Source organism: Nyctibius grandis, chromosome 18 (genome assembly GCF_013368605.1).
Source record: "Nyctibius grandis isolate bNycGra1 chromosome 18, bNycGra1.pri, whole genome shotgun sequence".
Classification (NCBI taxonomy): Eukaryota; Metazoa; Chordata; class Aves; order Nyctibiiformes; family Nyctibiidae; genus Nyctibius; species Nyctibius grandis.
Genome location: NC_090675.1, coordinates 2894240 through 2905555, shown reverse-complemented (window position 1 = coordinate 2905555; position 11316 = coordinate 2894240). Strand labels below are relative to the sequence as shown.

The 11316-nt window shown below is 54.6% G+C and overlaps 1 protein-coding gene across 2 annotated transcripts in view; it reads right to left on the bottom strand.

Moving 5' to 3' along the window:
• POR (cytochrome p450 oxidoreductase) overlaps window positions 1-11316 on the bottom strand; it is a 29393-nt gene that overhangs the window by 1237 nt on the left and 16840 nt on the right. For both annotated transcript variants that reach the window (XM_068415504.1, XM_068415505.1), the window contains 13 exons: window positions 8882-8930; window positions 7897-8025; window positions 7267-7416; window positions 6280-6404; window positions 5613-5702; window positions 5041-5139; window positions 4301-4417; window positions 3340-3458; window positions 2019-2200; window positions 1708-1857; window positions 853-1120; window positions 357-502; window positions 9-94 (listed from right to left, as the gene is read on the bottom strand). In XM_068415504.1, the coding sequence (XP_068271605.1) occupies window positions 9-94; window positions 357-502; window positions 853-1120; window positions 1708-1857; window positions 2019-2200; window positions 3340-3458; window positions 4301-4417; window positions 5041-5139; window positions 5613-5702; window positions 6280-6404; window positions 7267-7416; window positions 7897-8025; window positions 8882-8930 (1710 nt within the window). The remainder of the gene's footprint in view (window positions 1-8; window positions 95-356; window positions 503-852; window positions 1121-1707; window positions 1858-2018; window positions 2201-3339; window positions 3459-4300; window positions 4418-5040; window positions 5140-5612; window positions 5703-6279; window positions 6405-7266; window positions 7417-7896; window positions 8026-8881; window positions 8931-11316) is intronic.

Below are 11316 nucleotides of genomic sequence, written 5' to 3'. Positions count from 1 at the left end.
AGACTTACCCGCACACGTAGATGTGAGCGTTCCCCTCATTAACCAGCTTCCAGATGTTTTCCTTGTTCTTCTTCAGTAAGTGCTGAACATAAACCTGGCAGGAACAAAGGCAGGGGTGAGCCAAGAGGGGCAGAGCCCCCCCACCACAGGCCAGGCCAAGGGAGGGGAAGCGAAGCCCGTGCTCGTGGCTCCACACGCCAGCGAGGAGCTGGGTGCCCCTCTGACTGCCATGGGCCCTCCCCAGCAGTGAGGCTCCGGGCTGGGAGTCTCCAGCCCTCAGGGCCTTCTCGTCCCCCGCTGCCATGGCTGGGAGCGATGCTGGGCAGCACGAGCAAGCAGCTGGGAGACAGCAGTACCTTCTCGGCCTGGTCCCTGGAGAAGGCAACGTTGAGCTGGGTGAGGACTCCCTCCCGATGGAAGCGGGCCAGCTCCTCCCGGTACAGGTAGTCCTCACGCTCGTGGCGGCAGCCGTAGTAAAGCACCGTCTCGCCCACCTCTTTGCCTGCAGTCACACAGCACCCATCAGCTGGCTCCCTGCAGCCCCCAACCCTGCCCTCCCCACCTCCCCTTGTCCTGCCAACCAGGGGAGGCAGAGCTGTGTTTCTGTTTATAAGGACAAGGTCTATCCATCCCCCCCAAATATCCTCTGTGGCCAAGAGAGGAGGACAAAGCATCCTTGTGCTGGACAAAAACCACTCAGCTGCTGTTCACCCTGCTCCACCTCCTCTGCTTTTTTGCTTACGCCCGTCAGCAATGTCAGCAGCACAAGCTGCACCTTGGAGGCACCGACCGGCCCCGCAGAGCATCATCCTGCAGCACCTCCAGTCCCCAGGGAAGTCCCTGGGCACTCACCTTGCTGCTTCAGCCAGCCCCGCTCCTGAATGAAGCCGATGAAGGGGGCTATGCCAGTCCCTGGCCCGATCATGATGACGGGCGTGCTGGGTTTGAAGGGCAGGCGAAACTGCGACTTCCTGACGTACATGGGCACCATGGAGTTGCTCCCGTTCTCATCAGGCACCTTGTTCTTGAGCCAGTTGGTGGCCACCCCTTTGTTCAGGCGTCCCGTCTTGGTCTCGTACTCCACCGTCACAGCACAGATGTGGATGGCGTTGGGGTGAACCTGCAGGGAAGGCAAGTCAGTGCCAGGCAGAGAAGGAGCCCCAGCAACCCCACAGCTCAGTTCCTTGTGCTCAGGGATGGGGAGAAGTTTAACCTAATGTTAGTGTTGGGACAGCTATTCCTCCCCTGGCAGATCAAGCCTCCAAGCATTCCCTACGTGGGACTTGTGTCTTGTGCCCAACTCATCGCAGGACTGCTGAGCTTCCCTCGGGATTGCCAAAAACCTCAGGGCTTCAGGCGCAAAAATAGTGATTTTTGACCAACCCCTAAAATGCCAACTTGTTTTCAAGCCCTGAAAGCAAGGCCTACGGGCGAAGAGCAGCAGGGCTGCAGGGAGGGTGGTGGCATCGGGGCACATCTGGCTGCGGTGTGGGACCCTCTGCAGACCCTGTGGAAGTTGGGATAACCCCCTCTTCTCATGCACAGAGATAACTGCTCCCCTCATAGAGAAAGCTGCTCCCCTCACAGAAAGTGTCACCAGGGCAAACCCCCCGTGTCCTGTCCCCAGCTGAGAGCAGGGATGGTGGCACTGCGGAGCTGCAGCCGACGCGGTCTCTCAGCAGCCGCAGCCCCTGGAAGCAGACCCACCTTGGAGGAGGAGGCGATGGAATAGTAGCGGGCCTGCAGGCGGGGCAGGAGCTCACACAAGTGGTCGACGGGGGGGCGCAGGGAGGGCATGTCCTGCAGGATGGCCAGGATGTTCCTCCGGGCCTCCACCACCCAGCTGAGGTAGAGAGCCTGTGGGCAAGGAGGGCACACGCGTGAGGACTTCCCTACGCCGCTGGCAAACACTCCCTCAGCTCTCTGTACCTGGTGCCAAATGGTCCCGGATCCCTCTCAGGGATCCCCCAGCACCCAGTTCAACCCAGCAGCTTTGCTGGGAAGGCCCCAGCTCCCACCTTGCCCTCGGCAGCAGACGATGCCATTTTGCGGAGGCGCTCCTGCTCGCCCGCGTCCGTGGCATACTGGGCCAGCTCGTAGAGGACGTTGGTGCGGGGCGGGTTGGTGATGTCCAGGTAGTACGTCAGGGCTGTACGGTAGGACGTGGGGCAGGGGAAGGGATGTTTCTTATTGGATTCCTCTGGAGGCGACAGAAAAAAATTAAAAATCAGCAACTGCACGCTGTTATGTTAGAGATTTCGTGCCAGCAGCTACTGCGGTGTATGAGAGCTGGGGACAGGGCAGGGGAACAGGCTTCAGAGAGGCGAGAGCAGCCCTGGGGCTGAACCAGTCGGCTGGCCAAAGCCCCGATCCCACACAGATGCAGCTACATCTCCCAGTAACCCATCCTGTGTTTCACAGATGCTGCCCAACACCTTATCAGAAAAAAAAAAATTACCCACATGCCCCAACGGGGCTCTCTGCCCTGAGGCACCCAGCACACCCCCAGACCAAGCAGGAGGGCTGTTCTCTGTGGCTAATTTGGCCTCACACACTTAGACCTACTTCAGATGTGGCCTCAGGTGTCCTTTGGCCATGGACTTTTGTGCTCACAGCCCCCTTGGGAAAGGTAAGTGCCAGCAGTCAACTGAAGCCACTCAGTTCAGCAAATTAAGAGGTAGGTAAGGGACAGGAGTGGCAGCATGAGGCCAGACAACATGGGACACCGCACAGGGGCCTGCAGGCTCCAGCACTGCATTAAAGCCACTTGCTTTCTTGAAACAAGGAGCTCTCTTAGGCTCCTGGGCCAGCACATCTGATGCCACAGGTCAGGCTGCGCTGCTTCAGGAGTAAGACGGGCAGCAGCTGCTATCTCCCTCCTGCCAGAGGCCAGCTCTGCTGGGAACACTGCCCAAGAAAAGCTCTTTGTATCAGCACAAGTGCTCCCTCCTGGCAGTTCAATCCCCCAGCCTGTGCCTCCTCCAAGGACTGAATAACAGCATCTCAGACACGAAGGCCCCTGCTGAGCTCCGGGGCTCTGCAGCAGGGGATGCTCCGGCGGGCTGATGCTCTGTAATTAGGAGCGTGCTGTTACATAAAGTGCTGCTGAACAGGCACACCAAGTGCATTTCACAACTGACCCACTTCAGCTGGCTCTCAGCAAGCGGGCTCTGTGCCACCGCTGCTGGAATGGCACCACATTCGGAGCGGCCACGGGACATCCCTCTGTGCCTGGAGGTGCCCTATGGGACCTGAAGGTGGATCTGGCTCCTGCTTGGGTGGGAAGGACAGAGGCCAGAGCTGAAGAACTGCTGACGCTCAGGGGTGATCCATACTCACCATCTAAATTGTTTAGGGACATGATCGTGTCCAGATCCGTGCTCAGGATCTCACCGATCTGGTTCACCAGAGAGGAGTCGTTGGCGGGGTACACCGCCACGTGGTCCCCAGACTCGTACCTGGCACAAGAGCAGGAGGAGAGCAGATGAAACACCAGCACCACTTCTCATGCACACCAAGCCTGAGCTGCTCTGCTCAGCTGGAAGACAAGTGGGCTGGTGCAAGGGACAGTAGGACAACACCCAAATCTGAGCTGCTACACAGCGCCTGCACAATCAGGGATCCCAAGAGCCAGCAGTGACAGCAGAAAGGACCATTGGGGAATAACGGTTTTAAGAACCAGGTTTTTTACAAGGGTCCTCCAAGACAGCAGTTTTGCCAGAGACTTCAACGAGGCCAGACTTCCAGCAAGGAGAGGCCAGCTCCCTGACAGGCAAGGAGCAAAGCTGCTCAAAACCTCTGCAGTATTCTGTTATGTTAAACCACCTGGGTTCGTGGCTTTCTCACAAGCACACACAAAGGAATTTAAGCCAGCAAGAGAGTTTTTAAGAACAGGGCTTTATTCCCCCTATGCTTGTACACCTAAGCCAGCCAAACCCAGGCATGAGCCATCCCCAGCTCTCCCCTATCTCATAGCTCATCTGCCCCCTCATTTTTTGAATGACTCCTGAAGAATTCTTGCAGCTGGGACTGCTCAGGTAGGATGGGTATGTGCGATCAGCTCTGGAGGGACCCAGAGCAGCCAGCTGGCACGGCCAGGTACAGCACAAGAGCTGGGAGAAAGCCCTGACATGGGGTACCCGATATGTGGCACAGAGCCCAGAGGGGCAGTGTTAAGTAATTATGAGAACAAGGTCCCCTTCCGAAGTGCTGGACGAGGCCAGCACCTCATCCTCATTCTTTGCTTCTGATGCAGACTGCTCCTGCCAAAACAGAGGACCAGTCTCCCATGGGAAACTACCTGATTTTGGAATTGGAGATATCCAGCTCCAGGTGCATAAGGTGTCGCTCTCCACCCTCGTTCAGCTTGCGGTTCTGCATAACCTGGGCCAGGAAGGGGTTCTTGGCATCAAACGGGCTGGAAGGAAAGACAAGGACCCTCTGGGTTACTCTCCTGCAGGCTCCCAGTGCTGCTTGTATCCAGCCTCCAGAGCAGGCTCCCATGATTTGAGCACAGGGCTGTCCTGGCTCATGTTTCAAAGCACAACACAGCTCAAACCAAATTATGATCCTGCTGCTACCCACAGTGGCACAGAAAACAGCATTTTCCTTCTAAGCACAGCCCAGCAGTCCACAGCTTCAATCCCATTAAGAACAAATGATGCAAAAGTGGATTGGAGGGAATGTCATATCTCAAAAAGATATTTCAGGTCGAGAATAATTTATAGAGCTAATCTCCCCAAAGCAAAACTGCAAGCACCCATCACGCATTAGCTACCTTGGGCGAGGAAAGGCTCTGAGTGACCTCAAGGCAGATGCTGCAAATGTACCAGCACATGTGAACACTGCCACCTTCTCAGACACTAATGATTCATTAATTGGGGAATCCCTGAGAGTCCCAGTGGAGATCTGAGCCCATTTCTCTTGGGCAGAGACCTGCTACATGGCTGCATTGCAGAAACCACGTGTTGTTGGAAACATCAAGATCCGCTGGCCGAAGCCTGGCCCACGTACACCCTGCCCGGGGGGTCTGGCACTTACGGCTTCTGGTTCTCGTAGCTTTTGAGACGACCCATCTCACCAGTGTAGACTTTGTTCATGTTCACATCCGTGTGCACCACCAGCTCGTACTGGCGGATGCTGGAGGAGGAAGGAAGAGAGAAACAGAGAAAAACGTCAAACTGGAGATCACAAGGTGCAGCTGGAACCTTCATCTGGATTCGCTGCAGTTCGAACAAACGCCGTTTCCACCCCTTCACCTCTCCTGAGGCATTAAGGAGCAGGCAGACCACGCAGAAAGCCCAAACCAAGAGGAAACATCAGCTTCACTGAGAGCACCACAACCCAGCAAAGCTATCCACAGAGGAACCAAACCCATCACATCACTCAGTCAGAACAGAAACCCAGAGCTGGGTTCAAACTCACACCAGGACAGGCTCAGTCCAAACAGCCCCACTCGCTGCTCTACTTCACACGTGCTCTCCAGACTTCTCAAGTCTGGAAGGGGAGGAAGCACGCAGGAAAGGGGAGAGCAGCTCAGGGCTGATGGCACAGCCACCAGTCAAAGGTGGCCAATCTCTCTGGCACCCAGAAGAACCTGCACCCATACCCACCTGGACTCTTCTCCTGTAGCCTCCACCCCAAAGTGCTCACACACCGCTGGCCAGAACTGTTCTCTCCAGGTGATGAAGTCTTCTTCCAGGCTAGCCAGGGCAAAAGAGAGATTCAATAACCCTGCCCAAGGGGAAGCAGAGGGGCATTCCATTTGAGATCCCTATGGACTTCCCTCCTTCACCACAGGAAAAGGCATTTGCCCTTGGACCCAGGCAGCTTTGGTACCTCCACATGCCCACAGATCACCAGGACAGCATCTTCAGAGCAGTAAGTGGGTGGGAGGGAACTGTGGCTAAACCAGCCACCCCTCCCTTCACCAGATCTGCCAAGGAAGGCTTTGTTATTCAGACTCTGTCTTTCACCAGCTCAGCTCCCCTGTGCTGACTCCTGGCATCAGGTCACCTTCCTCAGAGGCAGATTCCACCATGGCAATGCTTATTTTTCTGGGCTCAGAGCCTCCCACACATGGCACACATCTCTCTCATCAGATCTTGCAGCCCTTAGAGGCAAAGCTGCAGGTTGATGTAATTTCCCAGGTTAAGCTGCTACTCACAGGGTGTTCAGGTGGAATTTACTTCTGTCTTAGTAGTAGAGCCAACTCCCTGCCAAGGTCCCTTTCACAGTGCCTTAGCAGCTCTGACCAGCCCTTCAAGCCAAGCTACTCACTTGCCATCATCATCTCCCAGCCCAAGTTCGAAGATGCGTTGGGCTCCAAGCTCCTCCAGTCTCTTGTCCACGTACTTTCCCATGGCATTGAAGTGCTCGTAAGTCTTGTTCCCCAGCCCAAAGACCTGGAAGGGAATGCTGATACGTGTGGAGAAACAGGGACTGGATTTTTCCCACCCAGCCAGCATCCTCTGGCCAGCAGCACTCAGCAAAGGATGTTGAAGAAAAAGCATGGAACACAAGACAGCAAGACCTCTCCCAGCTCCCCATCAGCTATTTGTGGACCTTCTGAGTAAGAATCTGCCACTGGAGAGTGTCTGGTCAGCAGGAATCAACACCCACCTGGAGCCAGGCCTCAGGCACGTCAAGAGGATGCGCATCCAAGAGCTGCCTGCACCATCTCAAGGGACCAGTAAGAGCTTAGACTGTGTGGAAACCAGTTGCTGTTCCTTGCCTCCCACAAACCGCTCAGCAAATGTTTGCTCACTGCTTTACACAGAGCAGCTTAACATCTCCAGCAGTGGATTTTCTCATTTGCAATTATTATGCTGCCCAAGGAATTTGGCTGGGGTTTAGGTGAGGCGGCTATACCTCAGCCAGTTATTCAGCTCAGCACAGGAAAAGAGCTACACGCTCCTCCAAGTGATTTAATTTGCGGGGAGAAGATCTGGCCCAGGGCTGCACAATTAGCTTCTGAACAGCAGCAGCAGCCTGTAACTCATTTACAGACCTTGTACTCAATGCCTGCTGGGCTGGTTGTGGCCAGACATTACCAGCAAACCCTTGTGATTTAGGGAGTGGAGAGAGTACTCTGACATCTGCATTTAAAGCTCTCAGATATATGTTTGCAAGCGTCCACGAAGCTTAGCGGGGAAGACAATAGGGACCACATCATGCTGTGCCTTTACCCAAGCCACACGCAGGCACAGGGGAGGGCTTTTGCCTTCCCTGCCCAAATGCAGCATGAACTGGAACTGAGCCACTTACTGCAAATCGGAGCCCCGACAAGTCAGCGTCAGCCTCCTGCAGCCAGTCGTAGAAGTCTTGGGCATTGTCCGTGGGGTCACCCTCGCCATAGGTGGCCATGCAGAACACAGCTAAGGACTTGTCGATCTCAGAGAGGCGGCTCAGGTCCGACTGCAACCAAAGGAGAGAATAAACCCTCGAGGATCCCACAACATGGTTATGGGGCAAGGCTATCCCTACAATACCTCTGGTGTGCAGAACAGCACCACGTAATGTGAATGAAAAAGGCTTTAAGGGACCGGGATTGTTGTTCACTCTGGAGAACACCAGTGTCAGTGCCTCTGTCCAAGACTGCAGCAGTACAGGACCAATGCTAACTACAGAAGGAATATGGAGCAAGTTTCATGCTGCCAACAGATGACTCACAACCCCCAGACGCTCCAGGCTACCCTCCTCTTCCAGCCGTGTTGCAGCGTTCACTTCAAATCTGCCAAGGACCAAGCCCATCTCTGCATCTCTCAGGCTGATCTTTTCTCCCCTAAATGACACTACTAAAAGGGCAACTGTCCCTTGGCCAGGCTCTTTCTGGGTTTTTTTTAGGGGACACTAAAAGGATGTTACCTATCCTGAGGCTGTTCATGGCTAAATTACCAAGTCATACTCCTCTGGATCCGCTGCCATGCCCCGGAGGCCGTAGCGATGAGCATCTTTGGAGAGACGATTGGCAAACTCCTCTGCTGTACCCGTCTGGGAACCGTAGAAAACCACTATGTTTCGCCCCTGGAGAGAAAAAGAAATCCCTGTTAAGTGGTGATTACTCGTTTGGCAAATGCATGGATGAAGCACATCTTGTCAGAGGAAACGCCCAGGACCAGGAGCCCTGGACTGCAACCTAAAGGCAACCAGGAGTCTGCCCTTGTACGAGACTCCACATCAGGTTTGCAGCAGAAAACTCAAGGCTAAACTGTTAATGAGAACAAGACTCTTGCCAATCTCAGAGGGGTGACTCAGGTCAGACTAAAACCCAAAGCAAAGAATAAACCCTCAAGATTTATTCTCAGCCTCAAGGCTGCGGTATGACTCCTGGGAACAGGGAACTCCCTGGATGAGGAAGCCGACTTGCCTAAGCTTTGGGGAAGTGCCTAAGCACCGGAGCTCCCGCTCTGCTGCAAACCAGCTACTTTGAAGCAAAACAGAAAATCCATCCAGCCCCTGCCTCTTCCTCTGCTTCCTCTTGTGTCCAGCCCAGCGGAGTCAAAAGCTGACAGTTCTGTGTACAACAATTCCCATTCCAGAGTGAGCCAGTTTGGGAACCAGCCACGCAGACAAACAACTGGCAGCCAATGACTTTAAAGTCTCTGCCATTTCCCTCCTGACTTTGATCTCATATTACACTTTTTTTGTTTTTCACCAAATTTTCACTTCAATTTTTTCTCTAAGAACAACTCTCAGGCACAGACTGGAAGAGCTATTCCTGCCCACACAGCCCTCCTCTGGATGCTCTCTGCCACAGATCGGTGTCTGTATCCAAACCAGTCCCCCCTGCTGACAGCTAGAGAGCATCCAGAGGAAACTGGGAAGGACACGAGCTCCCCCACCTTCCCAACACCCTGCGTAGCCAGAGCAAGAAGCTTACCGTCTTCTTCATCTTCTCAATGAAGCTGCTGTCCCTCACCGGAGCTGCTCTGAAAGACAAGAGGAACCTCCTTTCAGACAGGCACGTTCATTCTTTAAGGTCAGGAATAAGCAAGTGGGGAAAAAATGGTTCCCAAACCGTACCAGATCTCAGCAGGCTACCCAAAGTGGTGACAGTCCCCACCGACCACTCTTCTTTACCCTGTCACAGGGTTACCCATCGCTCAACTGCAGGGCTTCTCCTCTGCATGCAGCCATGAAGCAGGAACTCTCAGAGCACAGGGGAATAGCTGATGCCCTGCCTTACCTCCATCGGTAAATCCTCCCGCAGGCAAAGCCAGGAATTCAGCCCTGAGTGTCAGGAAACCTTTACTCTATCAACTGCTCTGAGAGGTTTCACAGCTGAGCAGGTTACAAGGATCTCGTAGAGTTATGATGCAAGAGTAAGCCTCCAGAAAAATCTCCAAGGCCAAGCCACAGTGGGAGAGGAGGGAACAGAGAGCTCCCTGCTTCCCCCACCACAGCAGGCAGGCAGAGGATCGGTCCTGAGCCATGTCCCACAGGGCATATTCCCCAAGCCTGAAGTCAGACAGGGCTAAAACCGAGCTGTTCCAACCTCAAAACAGCACAGAGAAGAGTCCCAGGGCTGGAGAGCCCCGCGGAGCAGACGGACGCAGCTGATCAGACCCACAGAGCCTCCGGCAAGGCGACCGCTGCCCGCTGAGGTCCCGCAGGGCTCGTTCCCACGCTGGGGTTTCCATTCCCAGTGCAGATCTCCGGCACAGAGGGAGTCTGTGTTGTCACAGGGAGGCGGCTTTATCTCAAAAGGGACAAACCGCAGCAGCACCAGAAAGATCGAGGCAGAGATTCACACCGCTATGGCTGCCCTGTTCGGTAGGGAGCCAGAAGAGCTTTGCCATCCTAAGCACACCCATGGACTTTCAGTGTCACAGGGCGAAATCAACCCAGTCCTGGGCACCCCGGGAGCCTCACAAGCAGAGGTGGCTCTGGCTACAGTCAGATTAGGCCCTGGGGTCTTTTCAAGGCAGGAGGACAAGCGCCAGGAGCTCACTTGCCATCTTCCCCACTGGACTTCAGTAGCAGGGAGGAGGAACGTGGGACCCTGGGACCCATTCCCGTTTCTCTTTCACAATGGAAGAATGCAAGGCTGGGTCTCCTGTGGGAATAGAGAAGCCTCCAGGCAAAAAACAAAACGGTTTTGGCTCCGGCCCATGTGAGAATGTGCAGAGCTCACTAACAGTTTCCTAAACTCTGCAGCCCAGAGGGAGGGATCTCTGCGGATGTGCTGAGACATTTGTAGGGCACACACACAGACACACAGAGCAGCAGGGTGGGGGACGCTCAGCAGAGCATGCCTTCAAGCACCCTTTTCTACCCAAAGGTACCAAGGAGCTCCGTAACCTGGCCTGACAGCTCCGAGCACTGACACAGCCCCACACAGCACGCACAAAAGCCGAGCAAACCCCACCCAAAAGGGCCACCCGAGGAGGCCGTGCTCCCAGGAGAGAGCTGCTTCACTCTCTCAGCAGCGAACAGTCTCCCCACGCTGTCCTTTGTGCTTCCTTGGGAACAGGGATATCACAAGCACCTCAGAGAGCAGCCCCAGCCCTGCCCATGCCACCGCCAGGACGAGGGTTCGGGAGAGCTGCCCCCCAGCCAGCTCACAGGACTCAGCTCCCACTTAGCTTTTGGCTCCCTGGTGAACCTCTTTGGTTTGCTGCCCTGTACAAATGAGATCCAATTAAAATAGCTGTTGGGTCAACTGCTAAACAAAATGCTTTTAAAGGAGGAGAAAGAAAAAAGTTTCAGATCCTTTCAGCAAGCTCCCTTTGGAAGAGAAAAGGGTGCAGCACATGGAGCTCGTTCGTTTTCAAAGGAGGCAACCCCGCACTGAAGTGGTGTGGTGGAGAACAGTCTGTGGCTCAGACACAGAAGAAATAACGAGCCTGGCTTTCAAAAAAAGGCTACACAACTCCCTGAAATTGCTTCATCAGGGTGGCTTGAAAATCTGAGCTGCAAAAACACACAGACACTGAAGACAGAAACGACACTCGTTTTTAGTGCTCTGCCAGGAGAACTTAGACGAGAAAGCGTGTTTTCAGCAACGACTGCTCTTACAGCTCAGGTAGCTCAGGGCAGCGACTCCAAGAGTTAGAAGAAGCGACAGGTGGAGGAAAGGGGATTAACTCCATTGTAGGAGTGCGTCTGTAGCTTGTACAGATTGCCCACCCTTGGTGAGAGCCCACAGCGCAAGCGACTCCCAGGGCTCTCTGTCACTTTGATTTCAGGAGGAAAAAAAGGAAAGGGGAGAAAGTTCCCAACAGCTCAGCAACGATACCAAAGTCTCCCTCTCAGCTGAACACCGCTCCTTCAGACAGCTCCCATGCCTGTGGCTTTCCTCCCGAAAGCACCCGT